General features: G+C 37.3%; 1 protein-coding gene across 1 annotated transcript in view; it reads right to left on the reverse strand.

The window, feature by feature from the left end:
• Nucleotides 1-215: 215 nt before the first annotated feature.
• Nucleotides 216-25,605, reverse strand: part of LOC127657304 (alpha-(1,6)-fucosyltransferase-like) — a 153,553-nt gene continuing 128,163 nt past the window's right edge. The window contains exons 5-11 of the mRNA XM_052146037.1: nucleotides 24,543-24,705; nucleotides 21,406-21,520; nucleotides 11,999-12,236; nucleotides 8,905-9,151; nucleotides 5,082-5,258; nucleotides 4,096-4,246; nucleotides 216-1,619 (exon numbers count right to left, since the gene is read on the reverse strand). Coding sequence (XP_052001997.1) covers nucleotides 1,287-1,619; nucleotides 4,096-4,246; nucleotides 5,082-5,258; nucleotides 8,905-9,151; nucleotides 11,999-12,236; nucleotides 21,406-21,520; nucleotides 24,543-24,705 — 1,424 coding nt within the window. The 3' untranslated portion in view covers nucleotides 216-1,286. The remainder of the gene's footprint in view (nucleotides 1,620-4,095; nucleotides 4,247-5,081; nucleotides 5,259-8,904; nucleotides 9,152-11,998; nucleotides 12,237-21,405; nucleotides 21,521-24,542; nucleotides 24,706-25,605) is intronic.

The raw sequence follows: 25,605 nt of genomic DNA on the forward strand, positions 1-25,605 counted from the left end.
AATGAAGATAATATAAAAATAGTTTTGATTTGTTTTACATATGATTAGTTTTTTCCATATTCCCATTTTTCTTATTTCATAGTTTTGATGATTTTACTAAATGTGGAAAATAGTAATAACAAAGAATGTGTGTATGTCCAAACTTGTGTAGTGTACGTACAGACACTCTAAAACACACACAACACAATAACACAAGCAGAAACTCAACATGGCCGATCAAGTTTATTTGATCTGCTTTCCAAAGACAATGCCCGCAAACATAAAACAATGAATGATTCCTTCAAGATTAGCTAAAATTGATCATGACAACAAGTGTCATTGTTACCATAATTATCCTTTTTCTTCTCATCATCATTAATAATATTAGTATCATTAATTTTATATTAAATATCAATTTCTTGTCTGTTTTGTATTTTAAAACTCAATAACATGAAATGATCTCTTAAAAAACTTGATGGACACATGGGTGTGGATAAGACATCACATGGAAAAGGGGAGCAAGGAGTGTAAATGTACGTGGAAAGGCTAGTCCATAAGGCTCCAGATTCAAAAGTGAGCATAAAAGTGAACCGTTTGCCCTCACAGGCACCGTTTTCCAATCCACACACTTCATACACAAACGCACAAACACATGATAGGACTTACAATTTAAAAAACAGCATAAGTCACATTTAAAAGCACAGTATGGCAGTGGAAATTAATAGCTCATGGGTGTGAAAAGGAGTCAGTTGGCGTAGCGATGGCATGAGTGGTTGAGAAAGGAGTGGAGTGAGGCTAGAGTAAAGGATGCCATAATTGTGCACAAGGAGGAAAAAGAGTAACCGGGTTCACAATTTTTTTTTTTTCATGATCAGTGGAGTCGATAAAGTCACTTCTTCCAGTTGTATTCTTAAATAAATGTATTCTGTTCCCTTCATTACCCGGAAATTAATTATAAAGTACCTAAAGTACAGTGCCTTCTGTTTGAGTTGTCCGAGTTCATCCTCTTCATTCCGTTATGCATTTTTTTGTTGTCCACAGCCCTGAAGGCATGTTCAGAGGGACTTTAGGTCCAAGCACTGGGGTTGAGAACCTCGTAAACAACCCACAGACAACACACACAGACACACACACACACGCACGCACATACACGCGCACGCACGCACGTACACGCACTCACACGTACATTAACACACTTGCATACACAGACTCACTCACACAAAGTGCATTCCTATCCAAGCGGTCAAGAGTTAGTTCCAGGGTTTCCTCATTACAGTATATGAGTATCTACAGTATATTGTCTCTCTTTACTGCTTCTTAAGCTGTTTGTCCGCCTCTGGGTACGTTGGATACTTCACTGTCTCGATTTTCTCTTTGACTTTATATGATGGATAGAGGCCAGTGCGGCCTGTTTTGCGATTGATGCCCTTGGAGTTACCGTCCCAATGATTGCCTGCCACACCGATCACGTCTCCAGGCTCCAGAGGGATGTCGTCACTGTTGCGCAGTTGGTGAGGGTAGATGGCGATCTGGTTGTGGGCGTTCTGCCCGCCAAAGTAGTATATGTCGTCGAGGGAGTAGAAGAATGAGGAGGCGTCTGGGTGGAGTGTCTGCATTATCTCATAGGCCACTCGACACACCTGAACAATGGAAAAGAACACAAACATTTAGATGTTGCTTCTAAGCAGAACTATTAGCTTTTGTTAGGAGAGTGGAGTTGATAAGAAATGCAGGTGTACCTGACAAAGATGAATGTACTTTAAATGGTGTGACACAGCATGTGCGACAATCTGATTGGCTGGCTTTATGTAATTTCCAGGAGTTTGAAAGATGCTCGGGGAGTGCCGTGCTTGGAATTTAACAGCAGTGGTGACTAGAGACTATTAACTTCAGATACGCTTTGCATCCATTTCTTTTGCGTGGGCTTAGTAGATCATGTAAACTGCTGATACCTCTATCAGTAGCCATCCAATTACAGGCTGCCTTGCATCTACTTCGAGACGTGGGAGAGGGTGTGTCTTAAAACTGATTAGAAAGTTCATTGGTTGCTCCCACAACTCAACTGTCCAGTGGCATTTTTAAACTTGATTGTCAAATGGAAAAACCCCCAAAGTAAAATGAAAAAGAAAAGCCATTGGCAAATGGATGAAGAAAAGCAACTGCCAAATGCTTTTTTTAAAACACAATTTAAAAGGTGCATTTAAAAATTACTTATTAATGTGCTATTTTATAGTTACATTCAATTGCATTTTAAACATGAATTAAATACTGATTTATTAAAACACATTTTTGTTGTTAAATATAATTACATTTTTAAACTTGAATTAAATAAACAAATTGAAATGTTTCTATTTATTTTTCCATTTACAAATTGGTTTATTTATTCATGTTTTTATTTTCAAATTAATAGATTGATCTTTTATTTCTACATTCTTTTTTAATTGGCACTCCACAGCTTCCACAGTACTAGGGTTGCAAGGACACCACATTTTCAGTAGCTGAAACGAGTAACAGTGTAATTTCATGATTCTTAATACCAATTTCAACTTCCAAATACAAATACGACATACTACAGAACACTCATTATTTATCCAAATAAATATTAATATGAATATAAAAAATGATGTAATTAAAAATAAAACAATAGAATGTTCAAGTAAACATTATTGTTTTCAAATAAACAGTCATTAGTAAAAGAACAAATAAATTAAGAGCAATGAGTGGTTTTCTTCTTTATCTTGGCAATATCGTTGTTTAATGTGGTATTGTTGACATAATAGACAGTGATAGGTCTAGAAGGCAATTGCAATGCAAGGTGGATGCCTGCCTAATAAACAGATCTGATATTTTGACAAAATTATTTTTTTTTGTAAAGATAGACTGATTATCGGTTTGGCCGATATTTTTGACCGATATTTACTTTTTTCAACTTAATCGGTTATTGGCTCTTTAGTATCAGGTTTACCGATTAAGTTAGAAAAAAAGGACTTTAAATTTTAATTAAATAAGGGGCTTTTCACAAACGTATATTGCAACTCAAATAGTTAAATTAATTATTTGTAGACACGATATTATCGGTAGTTTTGTAAAGCTGTTCGCTTTCAGAGGTAAGTGATAAATTAAGTTGTTAAGGGGCGGCTGTGGCTTAGGTGGTAGAACGGGTTGTCCACTAATCGCATGGTTGGTGGTTCGATTCCTGGCCCACACGACTCCACATGCTGAAGTGTCCTTAGGCAAGACACTGAACCCCAAGTTGCTCCCAATGGCAGGCTAGCACCTTGCATGGCAGCTCTGCCATCATTGGTGAGTGCGAATGGGTGAATGAGATGTAGTGTAAAGCGGTTTGAATACCACCAAATTTAAAAAGGTGCTATAAAAGTGCAGACCATTTACCATTAAGCAGAAATAAAACAAAACTTAAAAATTGGTTATGCATATCGGTTATCGGACACTTTAATTTAATCCGTATCAGTCAATAAATTCTTTTTTTTTGTCGATCTCTAATTTTTTGTCCCCCATTCAAGTGTGCAAATACAAAAAGCACCAAATTGAGTTGATACTCATTATTGTACAGATACTGTAGAAAGACTGATAGTTACAATTTTGCATGGTAATATTGACTTGGTAACTTTGGCATCCCTTGTTTGCACTAATTAGACAAAGTCCACGCACATTTTCAATAATTTCTTCAAAGATTGTACAATCACAGACCAGATTTCTATCGAAAGTTAAAGTTTGGCTCTGCAACACTTGCCAGATGACACCAATTGCAAAGTTAGCTTGCCATCTCAGAGTCAACCCCAAAGTCAATTTTTTGACTTGAGTTTTTGTGAAGAATATATGAAAGCTAAATCAAATGTGGACTGTAAAAGAAGAATGACCACAAACCCTAGAGCAAATCCACAAAAGAATGGTGTAAAAAAAAGAAAAAGTAGAAATTGAAGGCCATGGAACGGTCAAGTCAACCACACAGGATTGCTGTGGGAGGTTTGGGCAGTACAAGCAAAATACCCCTCAGTCATTACACGATTAGACTTTTGCACAGAGGAGAGGACAAGAATTCCATGTAGGAGGCTGAGAGACAAACATTTCTAGAAGAAGTGGGTCAAACTATACCTGTGAGGAAAAGGTGCACACAAGGAAGTTGGTCCTAGAGAGGAAGTAAATATCCAGGATGACTCCTCTCAGAGAGTTCTCAGTGTAGCGGTTGTGTAGCCCAGCCGACCATGAAATTGAATTATCACTTATAAACTCATAATCAGGGTATCTGCGTAAACAAACACAAACATGGGTTAGAAGTTCTCCTGATTGCATGCACTTGGCTTTGTTCCAAACCCTAGTGAGACGTCTACATATACAAGATGCCTAACTTTGGCCAAATTCTAATGGAGCATCGCATGTAACCTTCGTAAATAAGGCAATCTCAGAAAGCACAACGATCTTAGTAGAAATCTCATGTCTAAGATGGCAGATGAAGTCGTCAATTGTAAATATTTATATTTTATTCAGTAATGAAAATATTGTTTCATCTAATTAACAATGAACTATTTATTTTGTGCTTATTGGTGTATCAAACCACTAGCTTGGCAAACTCTAAGTTCCCAAATGACTATTGTAATCAATTGTGAGAGTTTGTCATGTTAATAATTTGTTAATGAGTTGATGCTCCTGAATAGATGTTCAATTCGTCACTTATTAGGTTCCATTTCAGTTAAGATGCTGACTTCAGGCCACATTCAACCATGCACTGTGAAATTTCCAATAGTAATCTGCACGATCAAGAATTTCGCCTTATGGATTTTCATTGGCAAAGAAATGTACCAACGCAATTTTTTTTCTGGGGTTCAAATTTGAATTTTCCAAAAATGTAAACTATGTCACTCACCCTAACCTGTTGATCAAAACTCGTTTGACCTTTTCATGAAAAACAAAAGGAGATGTCACCATTCACTTTCATTGCATCTTTTTTGTCCTTTCAATGCAAGTGAATGTTATCCTGCCTAAAATCTCTTTGTGTTCATCAAAGAAAGTCATACAGGTCTAGAACATAATTTTTGGCAGAATTATCCCTTTAAACATTCCATAGCGACATCCACACTCACTTAGACTTAGCCTCCTGCAGTAGCGACGGGTCGTCGGTGGCGAGGTAAACGCGTTTCTTGTCCACGTGCATGCGCTGGGCCAGGCTCTGGAAGTGGTCCTCCACGTGCACCATGTACTCCTCTATGGGGTGGAACGCTGCCTCAGTACCAACCTTATCTGTCCGCCTCACATGCACCCTGGAGAGACGAGCAACACCTGGGTCAGAATGATTGTGTGTGTCCGTGCAAGAAAGGGACTCAAGGTCAACAAAGAACAGGAGAAATACAGGCCAGCCGAATAAAATTTCCTTCTCTTTCTTAAAAGATTTTACACTTGGGGTGCCCATTTCTAAAAATGCCAGCCATTATGTGTCTGGGTGTGAGTGGAAGGAGGGGTGGCTGAAAAAAAAGATGAGAGAGAGAAAGATTGGTGTGTGTGTGTGTGACGAAGACTGATAGAGGAAGAAGGCTGTGAGTGGTTGGGCTCCCAGTAGAGAGCAAAGTGGGTGTAAGTGAAGATTGATTGTAGGAGCGGTGCTGGCTTGAGTAAAAGGGTATCTCTCTCTCTTCCTCTTGTCTATCTCTCCTTCTCTTTCTCAGTGACTCCAGTAAGACTGGATGAGTGTTACAGAATATATATACTTAATACTGGAAGATAAAACACACACACACACACACACACACACACACACACACACACACACACACACCGGCAATCCTTATGAGGACTCTCCATAGACATAAATGACTTTTAAACTGTACAAACTATAGATTATATCCCCTAACCCTAAACCTAATCCTCACAAAAAACATTCTGCATTTTTACATTTTCAATAAAACATCGTTTAGTATGTTTTTTTAAGCAATTTGAATTAATGGGACACTAGAAATGTTCTCATAAACCACATTTATAGCGTAATACCCTTGTAATTACCAGTTTGTAACTTAAAAAATGGTCCTCGTAAATCACAATGCGCGCACACACACACACACACACACACACACACACACACACACACACACACACACACACACACACACAAATAAACTAGCTCCAAAAGTGCTTTAATGAGAATTCATTACTATCCATTATTACCCTCTTTTAGGGTTTTGTTTAGGTTAGTAACACAAATCAAAAATAATGCGGAATTTGGAAGAAGACATCTCAACAACGCTATTCAAGATTTTTTTTCGGGTATTACTGTTTGCGACCGGCATCTCTCTTGATTAACTTTTTCTATCAACACATGCACAGACTGATGCTGCACTCAGTAAACATAGTCAGCTTTATATTTGTGTCTTCAAATTTAATAAATTATTTACATCCGTTTCCAGTTTCTTTTCCTTTATAGCTATACAGTAATTGAGAGATACTGAGAGCAGGGTTCAAACAGACATCATTGAATGAAAATCAAGAACTTTCAAGTACTTTTTAATTTTCAAGGACTTCACAGAAACTAGATGTCTAGTATGTGGAAATGTGTATATATACAAAATTTGTGTCATCATTATTATAGACACATTTTAGCTTTTAGAAAATGTCTAAATTCTACACTTTATCAAATAACATGATTCAGTGAAATCGCATATATTATTAATGATGAGTTGTGGGGGTGGAATAATTGTGACATTATCGTTTTAATCATTTTTTTTTTATCAAGGGATCATAAAAATAGCATTGTGTTTTTTATTTAGTACTGCCCCGAAGAAGCTATTTCACATAACAGATACTCGCATATATTCCACAAGACAAAACTGAATATACATAAGTTTACTTTACCTTGGTTCTTAATATGGTGTTGCTTTCTCGATGATCAGTGACTGTTTGTGTAATACTTTTTCATGAGTCTCTGCTTTTTCCTAAGCAGTGAAGCTGCCCACTTTTCTTAAGAAAAACCCCTAACTACTGTAAATTCAGTTCTTCAATGGCTATCTGTTATTGACATCCAGATTTTGACACTTAGGAAAATTGATGGACACATACACAATTATTTCAAAAGGTGCAAACATTCCTTGATGCTCAAGAAGGCAATACAAGAACCAAGGGGATGCAAACTTTTGAACAGGGTGATTTGTGTAAATTAGAGTAAAGTTTGTGTTATGTTGATTCTGATCGGCAGTACTACATAACAAATAAGAGCTTTTATCTCTTATATTTGTATACATTCTGAAAGGGGTGTGAAAACTAATAAAACAAAATGGGAATGCAAACTTCTGCACTTAACTGTATATATACAGCAGTTTGTGAAAAAGTATATTTAATGTTTTAATCTACAAATTCCATGTAGCCTATTCTCCATATGATGTCATATTGCATGTGTGTCAGGTACACATTTTAACACAATATTCACAACATTGGAAGCTAAAATTCAAAATACAATCCCCACATCTCAACATTTAAGCTTGTATCATGTAAAAAGTGCAGTGTAGTTGTAGTCTGAATGGAACATTGTCTGATTTACCTCCGTGGCTGTGGGGAAATTAACATTCACAGAAAACACATTTTCACGTGTCACGCAAAGAAATGGATCGGCTTCTTTCAGCTCGTTGAAAACGCATTTTCATTTGGGAATTTCTAATGTGCACTGACTGAAAGAACGACAAAGAGCGTGAGTGCCAAGTGTCTGACATCCTTGTCAAGGTAACCAGATACATTTCAGCGAATTTGATGAAGACTAGAATTAATGTATTGTCAAGTCAACGTAAGACACAACAAAATTGCTTCTCTTCACTGGAAATGTTACTAGAGACAATAGCGAGAAGGAAATTAGGACATTTAATTTTAGAAGAAAAAAAATCAGTGGTGTTTACCAGCTGAAACTGGGACATATTACATTTTTTAGAGAATTGTTGTGACACCAGGACTCACCTCTAATTTAGAGTATTATGCGTTAAAAGGGAGAATATTGTGAAAACAGTTTGTGGTAAAATTGAACCAAAATCACAGTTGACCTCATTAAATACAGTGTAAATGTAACTATGGCATATCACGCCTCATGGAGATATTCCAGTCAGCCAATCCATGAGGTAAATTTCCTTCAGAGTATGTTTTCATGCGATACAACGCATAATGAATATATCTATCTCTTTGTCACTGGCCACAGGCTAATGATAGACATTTATGTCACCTAGTTCAAAATGTTGTCTTACGTGCGATCTATAGAGGTCTGTGTATCCATAATGACATTTGGGAACAACTCAAAGCACAGACCTTTGTTTTTTACCTGCCCCACACATCCTGTAAAAATCTAAACGAGCTGAGATTGGTTACCTTTCATGTCGGTCACATGGCTTCACAAGGATCTTGGGTGGTTTAAATATGTGTGCTGTGAGCGGGAGATATCACGAATATAATTAAAATCTATTCAAATTAATGCATTTCTCAGCCATGCTAAATGTATAGAAATGTTCAGTTTTAATTTCAATACATTTTTAGCACTTTTCAACAAAACATGCAGATTTTCCAGGCATTCCAGTACTTAAATTTCTAAAAGCACTTTAAGGACCTTGTGCGAACCCTGTGAGAATTACCCTAAATGCTTGAGAAAACTGACAGCTTAAAACTAATTCTTATGATTACATCACGCGGGCCACAAAAACATGGATCATGGGCCATGGGTGATCTTGGTGGTTGCTTCTGCAGCTGGTTACTTACTGGCCTAAAGTGAAAAGAGTCCAAGCCCCAAGTCTCTATGTTATACTGCTCCCTAGAATTTGGCTCTTTCAATGCAAGTCTGTTGCCTTAGCCAGCACCACTAACATAAGACATAAGTGAAATAAGTGTAAAACTAACATAAGTGAAATAAATTGTGTCTGAGCGGTTTCATGGACATGCATGTTTTACCCTATAATGGGGTGCTTGAAGCCCATTTTGGTGGTGGCCTCTTGCATTTCCTTCGTCAGCCAGGCCTGAGGGCGGATCAGGTACTTGACAAACTGAGACACCCACCACACTGGTGGGTCTCCATGAAGCCTCTGCAGCCGGTCTGCCAAGTCTTCAGGGATTGCCAGGGGCAGGTACGGGGGGCGAGGGTGCAGGCTGTCCACAATGGGCAACTCGATGACCTGAACGTCTCGATCGTTAGCTTCACCTAGAGAGAAACACACACAAGACAATGAGCAGGAAAGAAAAAGGATAGTATTGGACAAATGAAATATTGCAGTATGGGCTGTAAATGAACCCAAAATGCTTTTTCAATATGAGATAAATCTGCAATTAGCAAGTCAATAAAGCCTGATGGAGGAGTTGCTTACACAGGATACAGTGTGTGGGCTGAGAACAAGTTAGCAGGAGAGGAAGAGAGAAAGAGACATACTCTACACAAGCAGGTAAACACAGAAGCAAATGTTTGCCCATACATTAAAGCATGTAGTCCTGTTTAGCATAAATGAAGTGCATTCTACTAAGTGTGCTACTCTAGTGGTAACAAACCTCAGTACTCAAGGAGGTTACTTTCAGATGTCTGTGCCATTAAACCGGATATATTGTTAGGTAGGTAGCTAGCAATAAATAAATATGTTGACAGTTTAACTAACTTTAAGTAAAATTTATTTCAATATGGCAGCTTTTGACATAAAAAAAAGAATACAATTTACACTAATGTCCACCATAGTGCTCCTTGTGGCAATGCTAAAAATGCAATCAGGTAACGCATTTTTAGAATACAAAATGTGTGACTTCGAGTCTGTTTAGCCGGAAGTATTTGTATTCACATGCTTGAACTGGTGACCATATCAATATTGGCCAAAAACATACTTTTTTATTATTATTGACATCAGTATGATTTAGAAAATATTTGAAGCAAATAAAAAAACGGTTTCTTTGTAAAACTGTAACCAGACAAAAAAAAAAAAAGTATCCTTTATAAAAATGGCAAAACTGTATGCCAATAATTTTGGTTGTTGGCCAAATTATAATGATAATGTCCTTAAGAACCTAACCATTTATCCAAAAAAGGGCAAAATCTTATAAGAAGTCTTATAAGAAATGTATCAAGAAAACATTCAGCAAAAGTCTTTACAGAGACACAAAATAAAAAGTACCGTTGAATTTGAGTGCACTGGGTTTGAATTATTCCTCTTTGCCTCATTACATTTTAAAAGGCATTTCTCACACAAAGTAGTATTCAAGAAACTCCTTAGCTGTTCTTATATAACCTTGCTGTCAGGCTCTTTGCATGGGGATAAGGTTTTTCCAACCCAGAACCCCATTGCACTGATAAACAAAAATAACTCCCTCATCCTCATTCGAGCAGAAAGTGATCTTTTATCTTTATTATTTTTAATTCATGATGTCTGTGTGTATGTGTGCCACTGACCTGATAGATTTTATTTAATTGTGTGCGTTTCAACGTGCGGTGCTGGAGCACTTTCTCTCAATGGCAACGGAATTATTCTTCTGATTTTGTCTGCCCTTTGACCCAGTGTGTGTGTCAGGGCTTGGAGTATTGACAGGGTTATGTACAATCTGGGATACTGGGACCCTAATTTTGTCAAACCAATGGAAAATTTGGGGAGTGTCCGGGACGGGTTATATAATTTTTGCAATTTCTGTTTAGTCGCACATAAATTAAACACTTCTCTTTTAATCTCTGAGTTAGTGTTTAAGTTGGAACAACGGTTTTGATATTGCTCGCTCTTTCTCCATCCCTATCTCACTGGTCCACGTAGTGCAGGAAGCTCAGCCTTTAGGGTAAAACTAAGAGAGATGCTGTCCTCTGAGAGGAAAGAAAGAAAGGAGAAAGAGAGTGACGGGAAAATGCTACTTTGTTTTGAGGTCATTTCTTTCATGTTTTAAAGGCAGTCTCTCCTTCCCCTTGGCTTTCCTTTTAAGAGGCACAGCAGGCCTCCTGGATTCAGCCTATTAGCCTGCCTCATACTGAGAGTTAGAGACTCAAATAGAGGCCTGCTATATAAAAGTGTCCATTAGTGTTCATAAATGTAAAATGTTTCATTTTATCAAACATGTCCAAAAATAAATTTAAATCAAATAGCAAAACAGCATGAAATCAGAATTTAAAGCATTTACTGTACTAATAAATGTACTAAATCCTTCTTGTGATTTATTGCACACAATTCATCATTGCACATTATATAGTATATAGTAAAGCAAAAATAAATTTGTTTTCAAAATCTAGCATCAATATTTAATAACTTTCTCTGCCTCTTTCTTTTCTGCTGGCATAACCAAGGCTGCAGGCGAGGGATAATATTATCCAATAATAGTATGATATAATTATCTTAATGTTATTATACATATATACATTTAAACAAATCAATTTAAATAAATTTCTATAGAAATACATTTGTATTGTGCATAACGTAAATAATTAATAAATAAAAATGATTTAAAGAAATTTAAACTAATAAATCAAAATAAATTAACGAATGACTTTTCACAATCCAATCAAATTCCTCAATCCATCATATTCTTAAATAAATTAATTCATAAAAAAATACATTTAAATACATTAACATTATTAATTGTTTAAATGACTTTACACTTTATACGTCATATGGGATTAACATTTTTGTGACTTGAAAAGCTGTTAAATGTCGTCTTTAAATTTGTCTTTTCCAAGGTGCATTTATGAAAAACAACTGACCAACCAACACTCGTTCAAAACCTGTATGACTTTCTTTCTTTCTTGAACAAGCGAGGCACTGTGAACAAGCTTCTCTCATAGCACTCATGAATGTGATACTCACTGAAATTACTCATTTTTGGATGTCTTTCACAAAAATAAATTGTAGGTCTTCAGAACACTTAAACTATGATGCAGGCATTGCATGGACTACTTTTATAATATTTTGGGGTCTTGTTCTAAGCTTTAAAGTGAGGCACTATCTACTGCCATTGTATTGAAAATGTGGAATGTGATACTCATTAAAAGATATTTTGTTTTCTGTGTAATTGAGTGTTAATGTGCATTACTGACCAGACCAGTGTCCAGTGGAGGCCCCGGTGCGATCAGTACAGGTTTCACTGACAGGTTTAAAGACGGTCTCCCAGCCGCCAGTGGCATAGCGCCAATTCTGCGACTCCAGTATGAGTGTGCGCTGTGTGCCATAGGCAATCATGAAGCAGTAGACCACATGATGCAGCTGGCAGCCATAACCACAACCTTTATTAATGTTACACACCAGCTTACGAGCCTTGCTGCAGTCCTGAGGGTTCTGTGGATTATAGTATATAGAGAGAGAGGTTTTTGAAGACAAATTCACACATATAAGTTATCTACCCCATGAATGTAGTTTCTTTGATCTGCGAGACATCAAAATACAACACCACATGAATCTGCGTTTGGAAAACTCCAGACAACTCAAGCTCAAGTAGGTATTCTGTACCCTGCAGCTCACAGAGCGGTTGAAGACATTTATATCATATGGCTTTCAAGGCCGCCAGAAAACATGATAGAACACAAACAACAGGGCACAAAACATCATTGGTCGAGGTGTTCGAAATGCTACAATCATTTCTTGAAATATGATAATATTTCTAAAGTATGCTAGAGGAAATTATAAATTAGTCTCTGACTGTAGAAGAATATGTTGTCTGAGTGATCTAAGCTGAATAAAAGAAGATGAAACAAACAGGTTGGAAAATAGTACAAGAGAAATAGACAAAAGGACTGAGACGAATGAAAGGAGAATGACTGGGGTAGAAAGAAAAACAGAGTGTGAGAAAGAGAGAGTGTTGTAGACAAGAGATGGATGGCAGTGGTGTAGTGAGACAGACTGTGAGAAGGCTGTCATTCCTCATAGGAGACACAGAGACAGGGCTCCTTCGTTTTCAACCTGTCTCTCTCTCAAACGAACAGTAAAATACACTCCATCACTTTAATCACACTCCTGAACTCATTACCACTCTGACAAACCTCACTCACTCACTCACTCACTCACTCACTCACTCACTCACACACACACTCACTCACACACTCACTCACACACTCACTCACTCACTCACACACTCACTCACTCACACACTCACTCACACACTCACTCACTCACACACTCACTCACTCACACACTCACTCACTCACACACTCACTCACACACTCACTCACACACTCACACACACACTCACACACACACACACTCACTCACTCACTCACACACACTCACTCACACACACACACACTCACTCACTCACACACTCACACTCACTCACTCACTCACAAAACTGATGGACAGTGCTCAAAATGTAATAAAGCTGACACTATGCTAATAGTTTCCGGTGAACGCTTCCGGTGAGAATTTTGCTGCCGCTTTTCGCCGGTACTCGTGTTTGTTCTGCGTGTTTAAATGTTTGGACTCCCTCATTTGCTTTGATACATCTTCTCTTACCTACCTTGTACTATACCCTGGATTACTTCATCAATTTATCCACTGGATTTACATTCTGGATTTGCTTTGGGTTTTCGTTGCTCTTGCAATTTACTGTGCATTTCTCTGCCACTGGCTGGCAACCTCCGCGATTCTTTGCTGTTCCCGCATAGTTGGTTAGTGAGTCTCCACTTTCTCGTTTTAACTGCTGTGGACAGTATTTGGGTGGTGGGCTACCTTCTGCTTCTCAAATAACTGGTTATGTCTCTGTGTCTCGCTGGTGTTGTACAAATGGCGACAGAGCGTATCAAATCCGGTGCACAGTAACAATTACATTGCGCAACACTTAGCGACATTGTGATTCCACTGCTGTTTGTCATTGATCTAACGATGCACATCTTTGGACTCAAAACATTTGCCCCTGGCCTGGTTAGAGTGGCTGCTCTAGGCTTGATGATTGGCTGTGCCTTTATCATGGCGCTTAACTATTTGCCGCTGCAACTGCACGGCTTAAACTTTTGCCGCCCCGGTCTCGATAAGGCTACATACAGCCTCAGTAAAGTGCTTGGAATTACCCGATGGTCACGCTACATCCAACAATCTCCTCGACAATTCTTTGCATCTGCTGTACCCTCTATCTGGTCAAATCGTATGGATACTTGTTACATTATGCTGTCTGCTGCTCATCGTGGGAGAAATTACTGCTCCCCAACAGCTATTACATGTGAACAGCCTCACCAAAACCGATCTACGTGTTGTGACTGTTTACATACTGCCATTGCTCTGATTAAATGTTGGCCCTTACAGAAAAGGCCACTGTTCTGCACCACAATAACTGATAAAAACCTAGATATACTGCTGCTTACTGAAACATTACACAATCCCAATGACTATTTCCACATGAACCTGCTTACTGTCCCTGGATACAACTACCTGGCTAAACCTCACCTGATTTCCATGGGTGGTGGTCTGGCTGCTGTCTATAGCAGCAGCTTACTTTCTAAAATCACTGACTTCCATGAGATTAGCACCTTTGAATACCTGTTTATTAAAGTTATTGATCCATCGCCACTGCTTGTGGCTCTTGTGTATCGCCCACCAAAATCTTTGTCTAATTTCTTCATTGATCTGAATGAGTTGTTAATTCTAACTTGTGCCCATGTGTTCATCTGTATTGTTACTGGTGATTTCAACATACATGTAGATACTGATTGCACTGATGCCCATGAGCTCAACTCTGTGTTTAAGTATTTCAATTTAGTACAACATGTTGACTTCCCTACACACTCTCAGGGTCACACTCTAGACCTAGTCTGTATTGCTGGTTTAAATAATGTCTCTGTTGTGAGACCTCTCTCACCAGGTCATGTCTGAAATCCATTATAACCTACTGCAACGTTAAATCTATTGATCCTGTATCCTTTTCTGCATCAGTACACACCTCATACCTACATATTACTGAACTTAACTGTCCCACTGACATCCTCACTAGATACAATACATCCATTTCTAATGCCCTTGATTTACATGCCCCACTTAAGTGTAGACTTGTCCCCTCCACTCACTCATTTCCCTGGTTTACACCTGAACTTTGCACTCTGAAAGCTGCAGGATGCCACCTTGAGTGTCTCTTTAAAAAAAAAATGGTTTAACTGTTCACTCATCTGCCTACAATGACCATATGCAGACATACAAATCTGCATTAAATGCTGCACACTCTGCATATTTTTCTTCCCTTATCAATAATGCCTCTTCCAGAACCAAAACACTTTTCAAAACATCTCTCTCCTCATCAACAGACTTCTTAGTACTTGTATTATCCCTCTAGAACTTTAAAAAAAAAAGCCCGGCCTAGACCTTTCAGACCTTAAAAATTACCGTCCTATTTCAAATCTCCCTTTTCTGTCAAATTGATGGAAAAAGTGGTTGCCTTTAGCTACAATCCTATCTAACCTCACACAATCACTTTGAGTGTTTTCAATCTAGTTTCTGTCCACTCCATAGCACAGAGACTGCATGCATTAGCTTTGTTAATGATTTACATTTATGCATTTGGCAGACGCTTTTATCCAAAGCGACTTACAGTGCACTTATTACAGGGACAATCCCCCCGGAGCAACCCGGAGTTAAGTGCCTTGCTCAAGGACACAATGGTGGTGGCTGTGGGGATTGAACCTACAACCTTCTGATTACCAGTTCAGTGCTTTAGTTCACTACGCCACCACCACCACCGACAAATGATCTTCTAATGGCACGGACTCTGGTGCCCTCACTATTCTTGTTCACTTTGATCACAGCATAATCATTTCTTGCCTCTCTGCTATTGGCATTTCTGGTACTGTACTATCCTGGTTCAATTCTTATCTATCTGACTGTCAACACTACAGTCTATCACTATCAGTCAAAATCTACTACAGCTCCAGTTTCTCAAGGCGTCCCTCAGGGTTCTATTCTTGGTCCACTGCTCTTCATCACTTACAGTATATGCTTCCCCTGGGTCACATCACCCACCGGCATGGACTCAACTTTTACTGTTATGCTAACGACATAGCTTTATATCAGTTCAAAACCCACTGCCCCCTTACCTACAAGCTCCTTATCTGCATGTATCAATGACATCAATACCTGGATGACCAATCATTTTCTCAAACTTAAAACTGACAAAACAATGTACTTTTAGTTGGTTTCACAAATCTTACATCTCGCCACTCTGATCAGTTTGTTGATATTGATGGTGTCCTGGTCTGTCCCTCCGCTACTGTCAGAAACCTGATTCTTCACTCTCCTTCCTCCCTCACATCTCTACTCTCACAAAAGCTGCTTTCTTTCACCTCTGTAATATTGCCAGACTATGCCCCATTCTCAAAATAAAAGATGCAGAGACTCTAGTTCACGCTTTTATCACTTCACAACTTGACTACTGTCTTTTCTGGTCTCCCCATTAAAACAATCAATAAACTGCAACGCATTCAGAATTCTGCAGCTCGGTCTCTCACTTATTCCAAGAAATCATTTCAGATCACCCCCATCTTATGTAGACTGCACTGGCTACCTGTTTCTTACTGCATTCTATATAAATTACTTCTTACGACATTTAAATCTCTACATGGTCTTTCCCCTCCTGACATCACAGATATTATCCCTACACAGCATATTGCTCACTTAGGTCTTCTGACTGGTGAGGACTGATGAGTCAGTATTAATTGATCTGCTCTTCTGTTTAAAAAAAAAAAAAAGAAATTGTATTTGCTTGCTACATTTGAAGCAACCTTGAGTTTGTAGAAAGGTGCTATATAAAATAAACATTATTATTATAATTAAATTAAGTTGAGTTGGTAGTAGTAACATGTTAAACCTACAGCACAAAGAACAGTGAATAAACTAAATCTTCTACTTCAAATAGGGAAGACCAGGGGAAGTTGTCACAAAGGCGATATCTCAGTTACAATAAGATTATAGTCAAAAGTCCAATTGATGTGTGTTTTCTCTAGTGGAGGTTTTATATGTTGGTTTCAAACACCAAGTTAAAAACCCTCTTAAATTAGAATATTTTTTCAGAATTCTATCTTCCAAAGTACATTTTCACTATCATCATATTTTTGTTATTGTTCTTGGCCAAACAAGCGAACATAATCAAACCACACTGGCATACACTGGCAAGGGTCAACAATATTATGTGTGTATATTTTCACTGAAAGGTTTAAATATGTCTTTGGGACAAAGGTATTTTCACAAAAGTCAGATTGGGGCATGTTTTCACATTTTTATTAAGGAAGGTTTTCATGCGTTTTAAATGTCAGAAATGTAGATAATTTATTCATAAAATGTTTCAAATGTTTGTTGGCCAAAACAATTAATTAATATTTTTGTACGTTACTTTTCCATTTTTGGAAAAGACATAAATGAGACTGTTTTGTTTGCAAGTGATTTTCATGTGGAGTTCAAAGCGACACTTGATGCTGACACCCTAATGCGAATCATGAACGTGGATAGCCAGTCTACCGGCAGATTAAAACCGTGAAGGATGAGAGTTTAAGAGTTTTAATGCATGGTGTGGACATGTATACTGTAAAAATATACTCTGCTACTGGGGAATGTTGTCACATAAAGTTCAATGTGTGTTAAATTAACTGTATAGTTTTCTTGGACAAGAACAGTGAAAATGTTCAATAGTAATACAATGACTTCTAAGTGTGTGACTATGCAGAAACTGACTTAAAATAAACCTACCATGAAAACTATTCACTGGAGTAAAAGTGTGTCACCTAGCTTTGGTCTCTCCTATAATGTGGGGTGCAAAAGACCACTAGTGAAAAAGCTTCTGTTTTGCTTGTTGTGTGGCTCAATATAAGCAAAGAAATCTGACCATTGTCAACATGGTCAATGTCTCAAATTTGCTAATTTGAGATAGTAGTGACCTAGAAATAGTACAGAATATTCAATGGAAGGGGAACGGTACAAGCTTTAAACCTAAAGTTAAATCTATCACGAATGAGCAGTTGCAGATGTACTGATTGTCAGGCAAAAGTGCCTATTGTCTAAACTCACAAAGTGCTGTTGACATTCCAGACATAACTTCAGCATGTTGCGGCAGTTTAAAGTCTTCCTGCAGGAGATGTTTATACTGAGGGTCAAACACGCAATCAAGCTCAACGTTGCTGATTATAGCCTGTGTGCTTCTGCTTGCCACTGCATTGTTGTGCAGCTGAATGTCAGTTTAGTCTCCAGTGTGGAGTTGGTACAGAACAACAGTTCTAACCTGTCTCAGGGAGAGGGACAATATACTGCTGTCCCACCAATTGCAGTATAATCACCCCTCTCATTGATATATGGCCATTTGAGAGGGACAGAGGAGTGTAAAATTGAGGAGAGAGGATGTGCATTTACTTGTTTTCTATAGACTTTAGTCAGTGTAGACGGCTTATTTTATTAGGCACAAAAGAAAACAAGGCTGTGAGGAATGGAAGCACAATCCGTTCAATAGGCTTATGTTGCACTGGTGTCGATTAGCCATTAAATTTTGAAAAAACACCTTTCCACAAAATTTCAGTAGACAAATAAACCCAGAAACCATGGCTTGTGAAAATTAGACAAGACATAATGACCCACAAAACTGTGCAACAAATTGAATGGACTGTATTTCCATAACTCACAGACTTATTCTCTTCTATTTCAAAATAAATACAGCTTCGACTCTGAATAAGTTGCTAAAACTTACAACAATAAAATGTTTTTCAAAACTTATCTTGGATAATGTTCATTTCAACTTACACTAATACATTTTTGGTCCAAGCGCTGGTCATTTCAAGACCGGACTACTGTAATGCCCTGTTGGCCGGTCTCCCAGCTAGCTTAAGCCACTGCAGATGATACAGAAAGCAGCATCGTGTCTCGTCTACAGTCAGCCAAAGAGGGCTCATGTCACCCAACTCTTGATCTTACTCCACTGGCTACCCGTAGTTGTCTGCATCAAATTCAAGGCTTTGAATCAGGCCTTCCTGACAGCCAATGGAAAAGCACCATCTTAGTTTAATTCACTCCTCCAGGTCTATGTCACAACTCACTCTCTGCAGTCAATGAACAAGCCTGTAAGACAAAGTCTGTCTCTTTCTTCTACGCTAGCTTCTCTACCACTCCAGCCACCTTGAGAATGTGGCACTGCGATACTGTAGATATTGTTGAATTTTTTACAATAAATTGTTAGCTATGTTCCTCATTTGTAAGTTGCTTTGGATAAAAGCATCTGCTAAATGACAAAATGTAAATGTACATTTACATTGTTAAATGGTAATTTTACAATTAGTATTAGTTAATGCATTATGCTATCAAAATATATTAATAATTGTTAGTTCATGATACCTTATGCATTTAGTAATAATAGCAAATAGAAACATATTATTAAGTGTTATTAATAATGTTTATACTTACAGTATCAGAGCTACAATTGTGAAAATGTCCTTTGAAATATAATAAAACTTCTATTATATATCTTGTGAGGAGAAATCTTAATTATGGGACTAAATAATGTCTTATTTCACACATAAGCATGACAAATATTTATGGTAAGAATTAGGGTTAGTCTGTATTAATTATAATTTGCTTCAGGTCAATGCAAGTTTATTATATGTAAATAAAAACAAATGCCTGTTTTGGCTAACGAATTTAGAAACCTGAAAAACCTACTGACTTTGTGGTTCCCATGAGGAAAACAGCTTCATAAAGAGAGTACATAATATCTGCTTCCCAATTCGCTTACTTCACAGACAATTAAAAAATTGCGCAGATGGAATTGTAACCGGACTTGCAATGCCGCATTAAAGACAGAAGTTCAGTATATCTACAACCCAAATTACAAAAAAGTTGGGGACAGAATGGAAAATGCTAATGAAAACAAAAAGTAATGATTTGTAAATTTTATTCACCCTGTGCTATACTGAAAGCACTACAACAACACATTATCTGACGTTTTACCTTGTGAATTTGTATATTATTTTGAAAATATACACTCATTTCATATCAGATGATTGCAACACATTCTTAAAAAGTTGGGACAGTCGAGTGTTTACCACTGTGTAACATAACCATTTCTTCTAATAACACTTATTAAGCATTTGGGCACTAAAGATCAATTTGTATCTTTCTTTCTTAATTAATTCTTTATGCATTAATGGTGCCCTCACACATGTGCAAGTTGCCCATGCCATGGGCATTGACACACCCCCATATCATGACAGACACTGGTTTTTGGATCTGTTGATGTATAGCTTCTGCTATGCATAGTAAAGCCATCTGTAGATGCAGCGGCAAATGGTGTTGATTGACAAAGGTTTACCATTCCAGACGCAAGTCAAAAGTGGTTTTCGGCCTTACCCCTTACGCACGGAGATTTGACCGGATTCCTTGAATCTTTTAACTATATTGCACACTGTTGAGGGTGAAACGCCCAAAATCCTTCAAATCAGTGTTTGGAAAAATTTTTCTGAAAGCCCTGGAATATTTGCTGAAGCATCTGTTGGCAAATTTGTGAGCATCGACACATCCTTGCTCTTGAAGGACTAGGATTTTTTTGGGGGCTCCTTACACTGATCAGCCACAACATTAAAACCACCTGCCTAATATTGTGTAGGTCCCCCTCGTGCCACCAAAACAGCACTAACCCGCATCTCAGAATAGCATTATTCACCCTGTGCTATACTGAAAGCACTACAACAACACATTATATAGCATTCTGAGATGATATTGGCACCATTCGGAGTAAATATTAGATACTGTTGTGTGTGAAAATCTCAGTTACAGAAATACTCAAACCAGCCTGTCTGGCAACAACAATCATCCATGCGATTATATAAACAGCCAATCGTGTGGCAGCAGTGCACTGCATAAAATCACGCAGATACTAGTCAGGAGGTTCAGTTAATGTTCACATCAACCATCAGAAAGAGGAAAAAATTTGATCTCAGTGATTTGGACCGTGGCATGACTGTTGGCGCTGATGCGGATTGGTACTGTTTTGGCAGCACAAGTGAGACCTACACAATATTAGGCAGGTGGTTTTATGTTGTGGCTGATCGGTGTATTTACTTTAACACTATTGCCTCACCTGTTTAACATCACCAGTTTCACATCATCTTGTTAATTCAACTCGTCAGATTGTTTGACAGATTTTTGTTAAGTGCTGCAGGCATCAATAAAAAAAAAAATAAAAATAATAATAAAAAAGTATACCTCCAAAAAGCAATGCATATGATTAGGTAAACATGATGTATCTTGTCTTTATACAGTTTTGGTTTGAATACAAGTCAAAGTACATTTACAAACCACTCCTTTTTGTATAATTAGCATTTTGCATCCTGACCCGAATCTTTCGGAATTTCCATTGTACTACAATAATAACAACAATAGTATGAAACTGTAAAGAACAACAAACAACAACAGAAAAGCTACTATAATTCAGCCCGTAATTCAAACAAGATAAGTGGTAATGTGCTGTAAGACATTTAAGGTATTCTGACAACCCTACCTGTAAGTACATGATTCTGTTCTGCACTTGGTCAGAGAGATCTTTAGCCTCTTTCTCTCTCCATTCTCCTGCACCGTCCGCCTGGCTCAGTTGATACAGGTCAGTCATGATGGACCTAAATATCACAAACACATCACCATGAAACTCCAAACAACTGCATCCAACTGCTTATGTTAATCAAACCAACTGATTGCAGCAAATTAGAGACTATTTTGTTAAAAAAAAAAAATTAAATTAGTTTTACGGTCACATTTTAAATAAAGACAGGCCTGGTCCCTAAACACAGCTAATCACACACAACAAAATTAAGAACGCTCTAGTAATGAGATCATTTGTTAGCTGTGGTTAGGCATTACATGGGCAGCTTTTTCTGAAGTGTGAGCAAACACACTGATCTAAATGTACACACCCATTAAAAGCTCAGTAATGGTATTACTGGCCCATGAGATTACAGCTGTTTATAAAGAGATTACAGAGGGAATTCATTTATTTCCTTTAATGAAATGTAGCACATGACTAGGACAAGTGAGTGCGATCTTATGCAAAAAAGAGTGTAAAAAATCCCCCTGTACTGTATGTGTTATCGGGAAGCACAATATATAGGTGTCTATATCAGTGTCAGTCATATTATCGGTAAAAGTGCTAAAGCAGTTATCTATTCTACTATACATTAATCTAAAAATGTATCAAACAATATATATATATATATATATATATATATATATATATATATATATATATATATATTTTTGTTTTTTACACCACCGATTCTGATTATTTTTTCTGTCCACGTGTCCGATAACCAATATGCAGAACCAATTTTCATTTGTTTTATTTTAGATTTTTGAAACAATAATAACTCATCATTAGACTACAAGAATAAAAACATACATGTAACATTCATTATTAATATTTTTTAAATTATTTTTAAATGTTAATATATTGTGATGAGGAGGAGGGCGTGGCCGGGCCATGAATCAGATGATCAGCGGGAGAGCGAGATAAAGGGGGGCCGGAGATGCCAGTTGGAGAGAGAGATGCACACGGCCGCGCTGCATGTGTGTGTTTGTTTATGTTTGTATTATTTTGAGTTTTACATTCAGTTATGTTGACTGTTCAGCCGGTTTCCGCCTCCTCCTTGCCCATCCGTTATCTATTACAGTGGTTCCGAAACCCGGTAACACTGTAACAATTACATTTGGGCAAAGATGAGGCAGGATCCGTTTGAACAATCAACATAAAGTTTAATGTAAAACTCAACTTAAACAGGATTCCAACAGCTTATAAGGCAAGTTAGATTTAAGACTTTTTTAATGCCACTCAGAATTAAATTTAAGACCAACTTTACAATAACCAAAAAAAAACAACAACATCAATTACCATTTTGACCAAATGTTTATTATAAAATAATAAAATGTTAAAATGAAGAAAAAAAAAAACACTTTCTAGAGTGTAACACATGGAAAACAATAACATAAAACAACAAGTCAAATCAATCAGTAAAAAGGCTCAGTTGGCTGAGAACTATAATTCTCATATTTTTTATGTGCTTTCATGGCGGTGTGGATTTAATGAATATTCAAAATATACATATGAAAAGCCAATAATAATGTGTCACTTAAAACTGAACTGGGAACTGGGAAATACATGGCATATGTTGGCGGGATGACTGTGAGATTCCACTGCTTTGATTCCCATTGTGCTGAGTTTGAAACAATTCCTGAACAAACTACACCATGCCTCGTATACATTGCCTGGTACAGGTTTCAGCCATTCCACAAAATCTTGGTTGAATAGCCAATTTTCATTGAATTTGCGATTCCACATGTTGTCGCTAGTTAGCAGACAGCGCAGCGCAAACAAAATATGAGTGTTGTTGTTTCTGCTATCCTGATCTGCGTGACGTTAATGCGAGAGGCATTCGGTAAATTATTTTAAAAATAGTTACCAATTATTTTGAGAATTTAAACCGTAAATGGCAGAAAAACACAATTGATAAAATTCTACTTCCCATATCTAAGCATTTTTAAGGCTTTTGAAAGATTGATTTAAGAAATGTTAATACCAATTAAAGCCTTATTTTTAGATTTATGAATTCAATGTCTTTTAAGACTGTTTATGGTACCGCTGGAACCGTTAAAACAATATATAACATAAGACGAACACACACACATGCGGCACGGCCACGTGCGTCTCTCTCATGGCCCTGCCACACCCTCCTCCTCGTCACATTTATAAAAATAAAAATTGTCATTGTTAGTTCACAATGCATGAACATTTGTATTTACAATTGTAATTTCAAAACTGTATTAGTACATGTTAAAAAGAACATTAACCACAATTAATACATGATGTAAAAGTACTGTTCATTGTTAGTTTATGTTAACTAATGTAGTCAACTAATGTTACCAAATACAATATTATTGTATGTGTTACAATTTTTTATAATAATTATTAACAGTCATTAGTATTCATTATATTTATGCTTTATTAATGGATTATATATAAGTTTTTGCATATCTAAAGGGTTATTAGAATCTATGTTTAAAGCCCAAATTATACTTAGGTTGTCAGAATTGCTGAATGCTCTGCGCACAGTATGCGTGGCACAAAATTTGTCATCAGCATAGTCTGTGCGGACGGCTCAGATTTTCTCTACACACATCGTTGGTGCATGCGCCAGAGTTGACTACTAAAAGAGTATCAAAGCATTCATAGTGCGCATATGTCAAACATGATTGTATTGGTCCGCGGTTAAAAGAGCGTACTTTGAAAGACAATGTGGTCAACCAGGCCCGATCCAATTTGGAACACAGAAAATTAAGTAAATCCGGACCTGAACTGTTAAGCTTACATTATTACGTGTTTCTCACTTCAAAATGAATGGCAGCACTTACTGGTAGACCCAACATCGAAGAATCAATAACAGATCAAGTACAAAAGTATCAATATTGGTAAAGAGTATTTACCAATACAGTTTGACCAATACTAAGTAAAGAGTATTGGTCAAACTGATTATCGGTCTATTGCTGTTCATTATATAAAAATAATAATGTATAATCTATTAGTTCTGGCAAAAATGTTATGTGTTTACATTTCTGATATGTGTGTGTGTGTGTGTGTGCGTACTGTATAACCTTTGTTGGTGTCCCAGCTCCTGCTGGAGAGAGTCAGCATGCTTCTGCAGAGCTGCAGTCTCAACCAGTGGCAGTTTCTTCACTTCACTGCGTATGAAATACCACAGTTCCCTCACGCCATTCTCTACCTTCCTTCTCAGCTCCTCCTGGTCCTTTCCTGGGCCTGCACGAACAAACACAAACATTCACATATTACATTATTTCAAGACTAATGATAAACTGATATATCAGCCAGGTCGATAAAATAGTTGATATTTGGCCATTTTTTTTATTTTTGACATTAGCCTGTACTTGCTTGGCCGATTAACAAATGTGTCAGACCCAAAATCTACAGTCATGCTAATGCAATTATAAAAAATAGCACTGGGCATGGTAGCCTGGCAATACCTTGCTTTTTTGGACATGCACCTTAGAGTAATGTACCATGTAAATACCATGGTATATGAATGTGTTAATCATACCATGCTATCAAAGTACAAAGGTATTAACATCTGATATCATCGCTGATGCATGGTACCACCACAAATCTTTTTTCATTAGGGTGGATAAGTGTACGATTTCTGTTTTCAAATATTTTTGAGTGAACATTTAACACACATTGTGTTAATTTCAATGTTAATTTTAGCAATTAATGCATGTCTAATTTACAGTACATAATTATTTAATTAAATTATATTGTCTATCATACATAGTATATTGCCATTACATTGTTCAAAGAGCACCACACAAGATGTTGCTACAAATAGCATTTAAGGACATTTACTCACTCTTAATGGTAAGAGGATATAGGTGTAGTTATCACACATTGTACATTGCGATCTTGGTTTTTTGTGTGATGTGCAAGTGTGTAGATGCTACAAGCAGTGTAAAAGGTGTGTGTGTGTATTGCAGGCTATAGCCTGTGTGAATTTGTTTAAGGTTAAAAAGTGGTGTAATGTAAGTCAATAAGGGTATCAGAGACTGTAACACAACCCAGCACATGCCTGTGATCTCTCTGTATAGTGTTCCACTAACGCTTCCTGAGAAGACAACAACACAAAAGATCCCTGCAATACTATAAGAG

The sequence above is a fragment of the Xyrauchen texanus genome, chromosome 16 (assembly GCF_025860055.1).
Source record: "Xyrauchen texanus isolate HMW12.3.18 chromosome 16, RBS_HiC_50CHRs, whole genome shotgun sequence".
Classification (NCBI taxonomy): domain Eukaryota; kingdom Metazoa; phylum Chordata; class Actinopteri; order Cypriniformes; family Catostomidae; genus Xyrauchen; species Xyrauchen texanus.